The sequence below is a fragment of the Podarcis cretensis genome, assembly GCF_951804945.1.
Source record: "Podarcis cretensis genome assembly, chromosome: 13".
Lineage (NCBI taxonomy): Eukaryota > Metazoa > Chordata > Lepidosauria > Squamata > Lacertidae > Podarcis > Podarcis cretensis.
In genome coordinates, this window is record NC_137182.1 from 38,667,508 (window position 1) to 38,683,326 (window position 15,819).

Here is a 15,819-nt window from a genome sequence, read left to right on the forward strand (position 1 = left end):
GGAACTCTTAATATTCTGCTACCAGCAGCCACAATGGCTGTGTTCTGCCTCCACTGTCAAGAGGCATCATGCCTCTGCATACCTGTTGCTCAGAATTACAGGTGGGCAGAGTGCTGTTGCACTCCTGCCCTGCTTACAGGCTTCCCAAAGGCACCTGGTTGATTGCTGTGAAAACAGAATGATGAACTAGACAGGCCTTTGAGTGACACAGCAGGTTCCTTAAACTGTACAGCTGAGATGATTACCATAACATGCAATCTGCCTGACCTGTAATCTTCCATTTTAATTAAAACAAATGTAGAATTACATCAGGGGTGGGGAACTTGCGGCCCTCCAGATGTTGTCAGACTCCCTTCATCCCTGCCCTTCAGTCCTGCTGGCTGAGCCTGGTGGGAGTCTGCCAACATCTGGAGGTCCCCCATCCTTGAATTAGAGGCTGTGCAACGGCTAAAAAGATCCCATAGCCCAGGGATGGAGAAGATGCTTAACTTAGGGGAAATCAAACTCGTTACCCTGCACCTCTCAGTGGAAGGGGGCAAGGCTGGGAAAGATCTCTGCTCGAAGCCAAGGAGTGCTGCTGCCAGCCCATGTAAACAAAACTGGTCCAGATTGACCAGTGAGCCGACTGCCACAAAGCAATGTCCTGTGTAGCCCCTTTATCAAGGAGACAGTTTATTAGTTCCTCTCAAATATCATGTCAGGTTGTTGGTGTCTTAGATGAGGGGTTGGTAATCTGCAGCATGCCCACCTCATTTCCGAAGTCCTCTGCAAGCTGTGTGTCCATATCTGTCTCTCTTCTGGCAACCAGCTGACTGGGGAGACAGGCAGAACATGGCTTCAGCCCCACCTCCTGCTAATATGCTGCCTCCAACTGATTAGCACCTCCAAAGGAATGTGGCCTTTGACAGGGGGAGGCCCTTCCCCAAAGGTTTTAGGTGGTACCTCCACCATTAGGCAAGGTGTAGGATCAGCAGTCCTGTACATTGCTCAAGAAGCTGTATGACTGCATCAGAACCTCTCCGGCAACTTTCTTCTTGAAGGAAACCTCAAGATAAGAGAGCTCAAGTAATTGTTTGTGGGGAGCCCTTGTCAGCAAGTGGCAGGATGCTAAACAATGAAGCAAGCTGTTTTATTGTGTCACTTGTGCTAGTTTTCTTTTTTAAAGCCATAATTGGCTTTTTCTAAGTTTATCACTGCTGGAAATGTGATATATTAGAAACAGAATCTCCCCTCCACTAATCTGCCATAAAATGTTCAATGAAGCCAAGAAAGTAACTCGGGGGGTGGTAGTTTCTCTGCCCCCCCCCAAAAAAAAAATATAGTGTGTCTGCCCCAATAAAGTGTCAGGAAGGGGAGCTGTGTGCTCACTGGTCCCATAGCAAAACCCAGCAGCATGAACATCTCCCACAGGCCACCTGCTCTAACAGCAGGCATCTCCCAACAGAGAACACACAAAAACCATCATCGGGGGCCATGATCACTGCCTAGGACTGCTGAGCTTCCTTGTCTTGCTTGCTGCAGGAACAAATGGGTGCCTTACCATGATGTATCTGTTTGTTCTGTAATGTCCTAGGAGGAATTCAAGACAAAACAGTTGCTACTGAAAGAACGAGTTAATGGTAAAGTAGGAACTCATGGGATACAAGTGAGACACACAGCTACAGGGAGTCAAGGAAAGCCAGAAATAATGATGCCGTCGTTCAATGAATGTTAACGGTTTTCAAATACCTGGCTGTTATTTGCTCAGTCAAGTATCCAACTCCAGTGTGCAAAATATTATAAATAGGGATGGTTAAAGAGGGGCTCCTGGTGCCCCTATTGCACACAGGATACTTTGAGGGTGTGGAGCTACAAGGAAGCTTTAGGGGATTGTGGGATGTTTCTAATGTATTTCCTTTCTCCTCTTAGTTTTAATGCATCTGTGTGGGTGGGTGGGGTTGTCTGTCTTTAGGTTTGGATGTAAGGTGCTTTGGGTTGCCCTGGGCAAGAAAAAGCAACTAGCAAATTTAATAATAATAATAATAATAAGAATAAGAATAAGAATAAGAATAAGAATATACATCCAAGCATAACTAACCACCGCCCTCCTGGCTGTTCAGTTCAGTGAAGTTACTTTAGGACCAAGCAGTGCAAAATAAAACAGAATAAAAAGTAGGAGAAAACTTGTCAATATGGGAAAATGTTTTTTTATTGCGCCAAAGATACAGACATTCATGCAGTTTCCCCTGAGCCACAATGACTTCCAACATGGGTGGAGGGTTAAACAAAAACAAAAACAAAACCCAACCACTGCTATTTTAAGACTAAGAGCTCACTTTAGGCATGAGAAGCTCAGAACAAGCTGTTGTTAGAGGGCCTTCTCACACCACTACACACACCTGTAGGTAAGAGACATGTTACAAGAGACAAAAACTACAGGTAGCACTCTCTTGGGGAAGGGAAGAAATCAAAAGTGAAAATCTGGGCAATGCTACCATGTAAAATATCACAGAGGCATTGCCCTGTTGTAGACTGTGAAACAGCAGACCAGTGTCCACAAGCAGCCTCCACTTTGCTCCTATTTGCGTCAAGTTCTCTGTCTAAGGTTTTGATGGCAGGTGCTGCTTCAAAGACAGCATCATGGCTGATGGGAGACTGCACGGGAGGGCACGGCTGGTACATGCACCCCATAAAAAAAAGGACAGGAGACTGCTCAGGGGGGCCAGCTGGCCCCCAGTCTAACACAACAAACAGTGAACAAAATCACATCTGCTCAGTTACAAGGGCATTCATTAGGGTGAAGTCGTTCCCCCCCAAGCACACATACATACACTGAACACACATGCACTATTTAGAGATGGAGGCAGCAGAAGTCAGGTACCCTCCATGAGGGTAGAATTAAGACCTTATTGCATGCATCCAAAGGAGGTAGCAGATGCCTCAACTTCAAAATCCATCAGCAACAGCCCTCCTAATAATTCCTACTACTTGTGCAAGTTTCTGAACTCCAAACCTCAACTGTTGACCAATTGACAACCAGAAAACAAAAGACAGTTTGGTTCAGTGAGTACAATACTGGAACTTAAAAAACACATAGGAGCTCATTCATTAACTCAGAGCATAAATTTGTTCCAAGGCATCAAATCTGTTCTCAGTTCAGCGGCCTGAAGCTGGAACATCTGGGGGCAATAATATGGAGAAGTGCCTCTAGAAACGTGCCGAGTGGCCTTCCCTAACAAGTCAAAGCACTGCATGAACTGAGATGTCCAAGACCATGCAGCGTGTGTGTCGTCTCAACCTCCGTGGTCTCTACAAAACAGGCAAAACAAAAACCAAGTGCATAGTACTCTTCAAATTCCTCGTAAGCGTATACTGTGAATTTCAAAGTGCTATAGAAGTGATTTAATACGTTTTTTTTTAAAGCCCCCAAGCAGCAGAGCAAAGGAATATTTCTAAAACCCCATCTTGCCCTAAACGCAAGCAATTCATTGCTTTATGCCATTCTCATTTCAAATGTAAACAGCCCTGCAAGGAACTTCGCCCCCACATTCCTCAGATGCAAGAAAAAGCAGGCAGCCGCCCCCCCTCCGAAAGGCAGCAGCATATAATAAAAGTGTTTTTGCAAAAACAGGGACATCTTTAAAAACAAGCTTCCCCCGACAAGCCTTCCAAATAGTTGAGTCTGAGGTGTAACATGCCCCCCTTGTAATGAGGTTGAATGTTGTATGTCGGGTGATATTTACACCTCTTATGGTGTTACATGCTTGAGTTTCCTCCCAACATGGATTCCTGGAGGAACATACACATCCAGGAGAGATACAGCAGTAGTAGAAGCAGAAAACCTGAGGTTTCTGGGCAGCATCGACAACTGCAGCCCTGGGCACTGCTCCCATAATGCCCTGGGAAGGCAAGAATCCCCCTGCCAGTGCCTTCAAAGCCTCACATGCTCAGCGTTAGGGGCCTCAGCAGGTGGCCTGACCACTAGGAACCAAAAGTGCTGGCCAGAACAATCCTAGGAAGCTCCTAACCAGTCACAGGATGGGTCCCCGTTGCAGGAGAGCCCCCTGCCCCAACTCCCAGTTCCCTGAGATGCCTGCACGCACGGTCAGCACAGAAGGTTACATCCAGACCAGAGTGGAGGTGCAGCCAAGCCTGAACCTCTTCCCTCATGCGTTCAATGGTTTTGGAGTCTGGGGGACAGAGAGAGAGAGAGAGAGAGAGGTCAGAGAACCTTTCACAAGTTCAAACCCATCCCAGGGGATGGCTTAGTTTTTCATTGCTTCAACTCTGCCCCAACCCAAAGAACCAAGGCCAGGCAAATACCTATGTCCAGGGGCTGATAGTGCTGGTGCAGCTGGAGGAGGAAACTGTGTGCCAAGATGACCTCCTTGGCATGTTCTTCCTGGGCACGCAGAGCAAGGGCATCCAGTAGCTCAGAGTTGTTGGATGTGCTGCGGTAATACAGCATGTGCACCAGCTCAAGGGAGTGGATATTCCGGCGCTGGCCAAAGACCTTTAACAAGAAGAAAGCAGGGGTGTCCACAGGAAGCAAGACTGCTAAGAACAGCCCTCCTGGATTTGGCCAGTGGCCCATCAAGCTCAGTATCCTGTTCTCACAGCGGCCACACAAGTGCCTGTCAGAATCCTACAAGCAGGAGCTGAGCACAAGAGCCCTCGCCCCCTTGCAGTTTCCAGCAACTGGTATTCAGCGTAGCCATCACAGGTAGTAGCCGCTGCTATCCCTATCGATTAATTTTGTCTAATTGTCTTTTAAAGCCATTCAGGTTGGTGGTGACCACTGCCTCCTATGGGAGGGAGTCCCATAGTTTAACTATAGCAGTGGACAAGTTGGGATTCAGGCCTCCTCTGTTTACAGCCACAGTTACAGCAGTGCTTTTGAGCAAGGTTGACATGTATTGCGATTCCCTAGCAAAGTGTCCATCAATAGGAGGGACAGGGCGTGAGAGGAGGAAAGAGGACTTGTAGCCTGCAAGTACCCACATGGGGAGAGTAGTGCATTTAGAGGTGTGTATTACAGGTTTTGTCCTGAAGGCAAAGGTATCTTTAAGTGCATCTTCAATGGGTAATTCCCCCAACTACCCCACACAATGGAATAAATGGTAGATACTTCTATTTGAGAAAACGACAGGGTGCGTATGACCATGTGGGCCTGTTTTGTCCAGAAAAACCAGACAATTGTTCCAATCTGTCTACCTGACAGCAGCTCTCTGGAATCTCAAGGAGAGATCTTCATCATAACAGTTAAATTATGAGAAGTAATAATTATGTTTGGCTTACTGGCTTTGTGACCAATAGATTGGGAAATGCTACCCCAAAACAGTGGCAGAAACCTCCAGATCTTGCTGGACTACAGACTCTGTTATTTTATTTTTATTTTAATCCCTGGCCATTGACCATGCTGACTGTTGGACTCCAACTCCCATCAGCCCCAACGTCGGAACTGTCCGCCCCTTCCTTAAAGGCCATGTTACTAAAGGTCACATGGTTGGCAATCTGTTTTAAGAGGCAGGGCCCGTTTTCTAGAAACAGCGGCGGCGGCAGCAGCATGCATACCTTCCAAGCCCGGAAGGCCATAAAGGCAGCGAAGAAAAGCAGCAGGGAGGTGGTGCCAATCTTCAGGTCAGAAAGCACCACCATGCCCACGTTGACGAAGACGGCCAAGCCGCTCACTATCAGCATGCCGTTGAGGAGGGCCCTGTAGAAGATGGAGGTGCGGACCTTGACTGCGGGCAGCAACTGCTCCAGGCCTTCCAGCGGAATGTCCTTAAAGCATTTAAGCATGAGGTGAGCATTCTTAATCCGGGCAGCCACCACCACCCGTTTGAAGTACTGTCTGGTTTGGGAGGAAAAGGGGCAAGAAATAAAAAACCACAGAGGAAAGAAAGCATTTTCATTTTATTTATGGGTAAATAAAATATTTCTGTACCAGTATATCAAAAAATATCAAGGCAACATAAAAGATAATTCAATTAAAGATATAAGCAGATAGTCATTAAGGTGACTTCCCCTAAATAACCCTGGGAACTGCAGAATGTTAAAGGCACTGAGGGATGTTAGGAGATACCAACCCCCCTCACAGAGGTACAGTTCTCAGAGTGCTTTAAAAACTGGTCCCTCTTCCCAGGGAACTCTGGGAACTGTACCTCTGCGAGGGGAGTCCTAACAACTCTTGGCACCCTTAACAAACGACAGTTCATAGGACTCTGAGAGAAGCCCTGACTGTTTAAAGTGGTATAATACTGCTTTAAATGTATAGTGCAGATGGAACCTGAGGTACAATGTATAAGCACTCATCAAAACCCTGCAAAGTTTACTCAGTACTGTATATTGTTATACATGTATCATTTAAAATTATAAAGTATTAAACAAGAACCATAAAACACAATGTTGACTGAAAGGCAGAAGAGATTATCATTAAATAAACTGAGGTGGATAAAACACCATACTAAGTGGCCAAACACATTTTGTCCATGTGGAGCCAAATACCAATAAAGCATGGATGCAGCGGACGAACAGTACTGTGTTTCCTTTTCAAATAGGGATCATGCTCACATAACTTTAAAAAAAGTTAAGAAACTCCTTCAGTCTCTAAACTATTGGAAACTGCTTTGATTAAAAAGTGCCCAAGAATCCACAGTACGGTATGTCCCTGAATTATCCATCCACATATGAACAAAACGTATTCACTGCCTTTCTTCCTGTCCAATTAATGCAGAGCAGACTTTCCCAAGCTACTGCAATCCAAATGCAGTTGGTCTCCAACTCCCAACAGCTTCAGCCTAAGGCCTAGATTTATGGGAGTCTGAACAGTGTAACAAGTTGGGAGAGGCAAATGTAGAGTCAGGGGAACAGCTCTCCCCAAAAGGATCTCAGGGTGGGATCTATTTTTATTATTTTTCACTTGCCTGTCTGGTGGAACCCGAGGTGTGCCAAAGAACCCCCTCTGATTCTGAAGGGTAGTCATCACACGCAGTGGTCCGAACCGTTGGCCAAGAGCCCAGAATCTTATGTATTCATACTGATCCAGATTTACTGACACCTGAAAAAAGGAAGGCATGAAAATACGTTTACATTTTGGGGCAGGGGGTCTTGTGTTGCAACTACAGCTAAGGAGCATTCCATACCGACCGATAGCGTGAATGTTTTGAGGGCGTGCACACTATTTTTTATTTTAAACATTTGTACATAAATGTTACTATGTGGTGTACAAATTTAAGAAATAATAATAAATAAATAAAGCCAACCTGCCTATAAAAGAAGGAACCAAATCTACAATGGTGGCAAATTTTAAAAAAAAAAATCAGTGCCAAGCATGTTAAGTAATCTGAGGAAATGGATCACCATGGAGAGCACTTTTCAATGTAAAAATGAGACACAGGGGCTGAAGTCACAAGGCTTTCATGCAGCAGTGCATGAAATCTACAGCCCTCCAGATGCTGTTGGGAGCTGGAGTCCAATGGGTTCACCTGCTCTAAAGGTGTGCCTTTAGCTTCACATCTGGGGATACTGTGCTGTTGATCTCTTCAACAATATTCTGTACATTTTAATAGGAATTTCTCATGGTTCTTGTATGAATTCTATTGCTTCAAGCCCTAGGATAATAAACTGATGACAGGAAGGCTAATAGGAAGAAGAAGAAGAAGAAGAAGAAGAAGAAGAAGAAGAAGAAGAAGAAGAAGAAGAAGAGTAATAGTAGTAGTAGTAGTAGTAGTAGTAGTAGTAGTTTGGATTTGATATCCCGCTTTATCACTACCCGAAGGAGTCTCAAAGTGGCTAACGTTCTCCTTTCCCCTCCTCTCCCACAACAAACACTCTGTGAGGTGAGTGGGGCTGAGAGACTTCAGAGAAGTGTGACTGGCCCAAGGTCACCCAGCAGCTGCATGTGGAGGAGTGGGGAAGCGAACCCAGTTCACCAGATTATGAGACTACCACTCTTAACCACTACATCAAACTGGCTTGTATAATAATATACGAAGAATATACGAATATACGAAGAAGCTCAGACACAGGGAAGCTGAAGGGCCTCTGGTGGAGCTGTGCCTGAACTTAATCTCCACAGTGAGAAAACTCCCATAACATGTATGTACAGAATCTGGATTTGTTAAGAGTCACACTGTGTTACGGGGAGGAAGAATGGCCCTATCCTGGGACAGGTCTCACCTGGACTTCATCTTGAGGATGGTGAACCACAAGGGCATAGGCCAGGGTTTCCTCCGACAAACTGTTGAAGTTGGCCTGGTCCAGCAATGGATCCATCCTGGCCAAAACTTCCTGTTCTTTTGCTAACCGCTCAGCATCAGTCAGAGAGAACTCCTGCAGTGTGTCCTGGTCGGGATTAATAGGTGCGTAGAGAGCCTGGGAAGGGGAGAAATAAATAGCCAGTATTAATGCCATTAACAGTGTTATTATTATTTACTGCACTGATCGGTCATTTTACACAATAAAAAGCCTGGAAGCAGCTTGTCAAGGTAAAATGGAATGCATAAACACAACTTAACACCATAAGAAATACAAAACAATGGGCCCTATAAAATTCCTTTGACGCTCATCCTACAATATACAGTGGTGCCTCGCAAGACAAAATTAATTCATTCCGCAAGTTTTTTCTTCTTGCGAGTTTTTCGTCTTGCGAAGCACGGTTTCCCATAGGAATACATTGAAAATCAATCAATGCGTTCCTATGGAGACCATCCGGGGACAGAGGGGAAGCGCCGCGCGCCTTCCCCTCTGTCCCCGGACCTGTTTAAAGCAAGGGGCGGTGGGGAGAAGATTGCTTCTCCCCGTTGCCTGCCCCGCAATCTCCGGGGACAGAGGGGAAGGCGCGCGCCTTCCCCTCTGTCCCCGGACCTGGTAAAAGCAAGGGGCGGCGGGGAGAAGATTGCTTCTCCCCGTTGCCTGCCCCGCAATCTCCGGGGACAGAGGGGAAGCAATCTTCTCCCTGCCGCCCCTTGCTTTTACCAGGTCCGGGGACAGAGGGGAAGGCGCGCTGCACTTCCCCGCTATCCCCGGAGCTTGCGGGGCAAGCTTTGTTTTGCGAAGCAAGCCCACAGGGAGATGCGTCTTGCAAAGTGGCTAAGAAAACGTCTAGCGAGTTTTTCGTCTTCTGAGGCGTTCGTCTTGCGGGGCACCACTGTACAGTGGTACCTTGGGTTACAGACGCTTCAGGTTACAGACTCTGCTAACCCAGAAATAGTGCTTCAGGTTAAGAACTTTGCTTCAGGATGAGAACAGAAATCGTGTGGCAGCGGCGCGGCAGGCCCCATTAGCTAAAGTGGTACCTCAGGTTAAGAACAGTTTCAGGTTAAGAACAGACCTCCAGAATGAATTAAGTTCTTAACCCGAGGTACCACTGTAGTAAGGACAAGTCCTCCCCATCCCACTAAAAGATGACCACCACCTCAGCAGGCCACACAGAAAGGCCTTAGCCTGCCAGCTAAAGATTGACAAGGATGGTGCTAGGTACATCACCCTGAGGGAGCATTCAACAAACAGGGGGCCACCACTGAGAAGGCCTGATTCACAATCTGTACCTACTTCAGGTGCAGCACAGCAAGAAGGGGTCTGTGATGAAAACCACAGGGTCTGAGTTGGTTCATATGGGGAGAGGCAGTCCTTGAGGAATTACAGAGCTGTGGAGAGCTTTAAAGATCAGTTCCTGTACCTCTGAGCCCGGAAACTAGTGAGTAAGCCAGGATCTCATCACAATGCCTCCCACTAGCTTCCGGCACATGCTGTTCCCCAACCCCTTCTGCATTTGGATGAGCAATTCATTCAGAAACAAGGCCAGTCCCCACAAGGAGCGTACTTTGTCATTACCTGTAATTGCTCTAGGATGGAGTGGTAACGGTGAAGAAGGGACGAGTCCACTTGAGAGACAAATGCCAGGAAAGTGGCGCGATCTGCTTGACTAGAAGAGTGGAACTCCTGAAAGAAGGAACAGACAAGGTTAGTCCAAAGGTGGTTTAGAACCAAATGACCTGTTTACATACGTTTGTTGTGATATGCTGAATTGCAGCAGATTATTAAAAGGATGCCTTACTTTGTCCTGAGATATTGTTATAATTGAGGCAACGGGCTGACAGATTATTCCATGCTGCTACAGCAGTGTTATCCTTAAGCTTCCCTATCAATCTGAAACAACTTTTTAAAAACTTAGTCCCCAACTGGATTGATAAGAATTAAATCAGTTTTGCGAATTTGGAGCCCTCTGGGCGTTTTTTACTACAACTCCCATGATAGGAGTCCTAGTCTAAAACATCTGGTGCGCACCAAATTGGTAGAAGCGCCAGGCAAAAACATTCTTTTTCAACCAGGCCTTTGGCTGTTAACAATCCATGGCCTTATAAAGCTTGTGTGTGTGTGTTTTAATGTTTTTCTTTTTTGTAAAGTCGCTTTGAGTTGCCTGCAGCAAGAAAAGCTCCTAATAGATTTAATAAATAATTGGCAATAGTAAAGGTTGGATTAAGTTGTTGTTGTTTACAGGTTTGATCTACATTTAATTAAGAACATGTAACACACATACATGCACGCCAATTACTAAATTCACACCCTGCATACATAAACAAGTTATGAGCTGCCACTGGAGAACTCCACACACACACACCCTGCCACCAGTTCTAGGCAGATCCAAGCTTTTGTGGTGAACCAGGCTCCCAGAAAGCTCCTTTCAGCATTTGTGGCTTCTTTCATTTTTAGCTGGGGTGCTTGGCGTCATTATGAGCAAGGCTTCCATGTTCCAAGCTTCAAGTAAGACAACGCACGTCAGCTTCCTATTACAAAAGGGACCCCGGTCCATTGGCCGATCCTGTGCTTTGCACATAGAAGAGATCAGGGATCGTAATGACCAGATTACGTTTGTAGGTTTGCAAGAAGTTTTATGAGGTAAATTATTTGAATTATTGCAAAAATGGTTAAAGAGGTGGATTGTGAGTTAAGATAATTATCCGCAATAGGAATTTAAGAAATGCAGAAGAAATGATAAAAATGGTGGATCATCAGAGGTGCTGATGGAAGTCCAAAAAGATTGTATCAGATGTTGTTGAAATTAATAATATATATATATATATATATATATATATATATATATATATGAATGAGATCAGGGATCAGGTGATGTGAAGGGACTGCTGCCTGAGACTCTGGAGAGCCACTGCTAGTCAATACTTAGGCTTCATAGACATCATACATTTAAAGCACATGGCTTTCTCCAAAGAATCCTGGGATCTGCAGTTTACCCATCACAAAGCTACAATCCCTGGCACCAGTGCTATTTTTCTAGAAAGAGGTCACTGTGACCACCACCCTCATTGTCTTAGAATGGCAATGGCGCTCACTAGAGAGGAGCCGGAGCTCTCCTGTACTGAGTTCCTGTTGAGTTCCCCCTGAAAAAAGCCCTGCCCAGCACCCTTAACAAATTACAGACCCCAGAATTTGGGGGGCGGGGTGGGGCGGAGTCATGGGCTTTTCATGAATGGTGCATACATAGTCTTAAGCTAGAGGAACAAATAGTCTGACCTGATACAAAGCACTTTCTTATATTCCTATGACTATACACATGAGTGAGTGAAGCTCAAACATTAGGTAATTTATAATTGGCTTTTGTATGTTTTACACCTCCCACAGGGGAGGGGGAGAAAGGAGAAGATAGTCTTCTAGACCTTACTTTATAAGTCTCTTGACTATAGCTGGGGTGGCCAATTCAGCAAGAAAGAAATCCTGGATGGAAATAAAAGAAAATACAAAAAGATGCTTGCAGCAGGTTCCATACACCGTTAACATCAAGGTGGGAAAACATATAGTGCGCTTTCTCTCTCTCTACACCCACACCCCACATACCTACTCGCAATGGAACATGATCTCATTGCACACTTAGCACTAAGCCTGCTCCATATTGTTCAGTGTCGACAGCCCAGAGGGCCACCAGCTATCCCTATCTGGTTGTCAATGAAATGTGTCAGGGTCTCTTGACCTAGCTTCTGAAGGTGATGCTCTCCAAGAACACGCAGCCACTCTGTTCTTTGCTTCCTTCTCCCAATTCACAAAGGGGGGCTTTCCTCTCTGACATAAAGCTCCTATCAAAATATTCCATTCACATACTGAAGATAAAAATATGTTAATAAGGTTGATAATAATACAGTGGTACCTCGGGTGAAGTACTTAATTTGTTCCGGAGGTCCGTTCTTAACCTGAAACTGTTCTTAACCTGAGGTACCACTTTAGCTAATGGGGCCTCCTGCTGCTGCTGCTGCTGCGCCGCTGGAGCATGATTTCTGTTCTCATCCTGAAGCAAAGTACTTAACCCGAGGTACTATTTCTGGGTTAGTGGAGTCTGTAACCTGAAGCGTCTGTAAGCTGAAGCGTATGTAACCCGAGGTACCACTGTATATACAATGGAGTTCCCAAGGGTCTCCAGAGTAACATTATACAATTTCTGAACCACAGGAAAATCCTGGAATGCTAGCAGCTCTTAACTATAGCTTCTCTTTCATCTCTCCTTATATCCCTTTCTTCCTTTTCTGCTCTGGAACAACAGCCCTCTTCTCAATAATCCACATCCCCTTTCAGCCTTCACTTCCCTCATTTTACACTTATTCAGCAAATAGTGTAGTGGCTTCAGAGCTACAGAAAAATCCCCTTCAAAAAACTCATTCATTTCCCCCAGACTCTCTTATTATTCTTTCCTATTACAGCCAGCAACCATTTGAGGCACATCCAACTGATGCATGATCACCAATGCACAGAAGGCAGCTTAACAGGGGCATAATGGGGGCAGGATGTGCTTATACGCACTCTGCCAACATATGCAGGGGTTGGGAATCGAATCCCTGTGTGAAATGGTCACCGCCTGTATTTATTTAATTTATATCCCACCCTTCCTCCTCAAGGAAGGAACTGATGAAGATATTCTTATTATACCAGATATTTAGAATTAGTTGACGTTTTCTTATTGCAGATTTTATTCTATTAATATTAATTTTTTAGTGCTTTAACTGAATGTATTGTATACTAGCAGCCTCATCCAATTTGCTCAGAAATTCCAAGAAACCAAAAAATCAGTAGTTAAAATAAGGCTAGTTATGAAATGTTCAGTCTGTCATTTTGATTCAGAATAACACCCAACTGTATCCAAACACAGAAAAAAACCTGCTCCTTGATCTCAGGAACTATCATGCAAAGTTTGGTTACTATACTTAAGTATGCACAGTGATATACAGTATAATAGCTTCTGGCATTTCTAATCTTGCTCAGTACCTTATGATTGTGTGTTGAAAGTCAGCTTAAATATTCTTAAATTATTAGACATAAATTTTACCTGGACCAATCATTGTCATTAAGTTTTCCCACACCCTAATATTCATTTCTTAATGTCTGTGCTCTTCACACATCCCTACTTTGGCCATCCTAGTAGTGATTAAACTCTCTAGAAGGGCCATCCTCGCTTGTTAGATTCAACACCATGCACTCTTGTAGAATGCAAGATGTGTTAAAGGGCAAATGTTTTGTACTGTTTCCACACCAAGCATGAGGATGCAGCAGGCTCTGGGATTGGGGTGGGTGGTTGGGAGGAGCAGGCTTCAATATGAATGAGTTGCACCCAAGAACACATACAATCATTGTAAAACAAAACATCTTCTGTACCAAGGTAGCCCAAGTTACTGGGCCAATAAATGCTATACAGTACAGCACCCAAGGATCTGAATGCCTCATGCAAAAGTAAGCAAATTGCCATATGTATTCATTTAAGTTTAGCTTCAAGCTTAGCTGTACAATCTTAAGTACGACAAGCTAGCTGAGAAGAGGATTCTGAGTCTGACACGCAACATATTGTTGCACACCACCCCAATTTCTGAGCGGTGCGAGATTCCAGGGGTTCCAGGCGCTTCCCCAAGGTTTGGTTTCTTTGGAATGAGGGACAGTGGAGACTGTGGTGTCTTTAGGATATCTGGTTTATTTACACATATATACCACCTTAGCCTAAAATGGAAGGGCTCACAGCATTAACACTGCAAACAGTCTTGCTTCTCCCAGCCACAGCGTTGGATTCAAGCAGAGATCAAGCATGGCTCTCTCTCTGGCTTCTGCCTGCACTCTGATTCCAACCCAGGTTTGACACACAACTCTGGCTACTGTCCTTCACACTACCAGTCAAGTGTGGGAGGGGGCCACACCCATTTGCCCTCTGGCACAGGGCAATATCCTGTTATACTAATGACCGTACTTATATGGTACTTAGGTGGCAACTGCGACCCTTGCTGGACCAATTTAACAATGGAATTCTCTATTAGCTTTTAACCCTTGCTGGATCCAGGGGATCAGAAGGGGCTCAGGCATCATACAGACTGACCCACCCCAGCAAAAAAAAAAAAGCCCAGTCACAACACTATGTTCATAACTTATTATGAACCCATGCAGAGCCCATGTTATACCTTCACTAGAGCATCAACCAGGTAGTCCTTGGAAAAGGGGATGTATCTCTCCCGATAGTCCACCGCCCAGTTCTCTGGCTCCACTGGTCTCCGCATCTTCCGGTATTTCACCATCTTGGCAGCGAGGGAGGCCTTGCCACGGGATGGCAACCCTACAACCCCAGCCCCTAAGGCTAACCGCGCTGCGCACAGCATTCTAGGAAAGTTCAAAGTTTACCAGTCAGGCATGTTCAGCTTCCTTTCCAAAGGTTTTCAAAAATGACCCTAATTTGCAAGTGGGATACAGCGGGCATTAGCCAGTAACGGGGCACATCTTTCTTCAAAGCAACAAAGTCAAAGACTTCCAAAGGCTTGGCCACACCATGGAGGCCAAAATCTGTCCCTGGACAGGGGAGGAAAGGCTCCTTGCGGTCAGAGCCTTGGCCAGAGCAGCCAGGCCAGAGGTCTTCTGCACAACGGTGTCACCACCACCTGTGCAACTGGGCCTGGTCCAAATCAGATCAGCCAAACAGGAGGTGGGGTCACTGCCCCAAAACGCATTAAGTTGGCTGAACTGATGAGAATAGCGATACTCTCACCAACTTACAGACAAAGCAGTGATTCCTTCCTCCTGCTGGAAGAAAAAGCCTTTGCATTCACTTTGGGCCCGTTTCAAACGGGACGGAGGGCGGGAAGCCCACCATACAAGGCAGTAGGTTCCTAACCTCTGGGCTGACATTGGTCTTAGTGCGCACGCGCAAGCTTCTTTCCCGCCCTTCGTTCCTTATTTGTGCCCGGGGGGCGGAGCCTCCTTTCCCCCGCAAGCGCATTAGCGCCTTTGACTTCAGTTCCCCTGTACGTCAGGCGCCTTGCTTAGCTGTTCAGCACTGTGCTGGCGAGTTTATGCTACAGATCTAGAAAATTTGTAGAAGGGTATCATGCACAGGGTTAATTATGCACAGTTAAAAAACTGGCTTTTCACTCCCATTTCCTACACAGTTTTATACAAGAGTTTCAGCATATCGTTTCTATGAATCAGAGCAACGCCTTTCTACGCCGGCAAAAGGCAGACTTCCTTTCATTTTTTAACTGGAAATTCGATCGTTTCATCACTCTACCTATCCCTTTCTCTATAAACTCTTATCTCCATGACCGAGTCACGGTCTACGTTGCGGACGGGCAAAAGAATACTTCAACTTCAGAAACACGCAGGCGCAGAGAATCGTTCTCTTCCCCCCCCCCCTCTCCTTTGCTAAACTGAGCGCGCAACACGTACTCGTTCCTTTTCCCGCACCCGCCTCCACTTTTCGGGCTGTCGGTGCAAACTGCGCGCGCGCAGCTTTGCCTGCCGTCTGCTCCCGCATACAGAATTGTAGGATCCTCGCGCGCGCTATCGCGCGCTCCTTTGGCGCCC

At 45.7% G+C, this 15,819-nt stretch overlaps 1 protein-coding gene across 4 annotated transcripts; it reads right to left on the bottom strand.

Moving 5' to 3' along the window:
* Nucleotides 1–2,170: 2,170 nt before the first annotated feature.
* On the bottom strand, nt 2,171–15,782 carry TMEM143 (transmembrane protein 143). Of its 4 annotated transcripts, none has more exons than XM_079951225.1 (8): nt 15,682–15,782; nt 14,427–14,622; nt 9,817–9,924; nt 8,161–8,355; nt 6,906–7,039; nt 5,554–5,833; nt 4,303–4,492; nt 2,171–4,169 (listed from the first exon to the last, which is right to left on the bottom strand). In XM_079951225.1, exons 2-8 carry the CDS (start codon nt 14,619–14,621, stop codon nt 4,003–4,005), a joined length of 1,269 nt encoding a protein of 422 aa, XP_079807351.1. In that variant the 5' UTR covers nt 14,622; nt 15,682–15,782; the 3' UTR covers nt 2,171–4,002. The 4 variants fall into 4 exon arrangements, with proteins under 4 accessions (XP_079807351.1, XP_079807350.1, XP_079807352.1 ...); XM_079951224.1 differs by lacking the exon at nt 15,682–15,782 and adding an exon at nt 15,013–15,135; XM_079951226.1 differs by lacking the exons at nt 14,427–14,622; nt 15,682–15,782 and adding an exon at nt 15,013–15,660.
* Nucleotides 15,783–15,819: the final 37 nt, after the last annotated feature.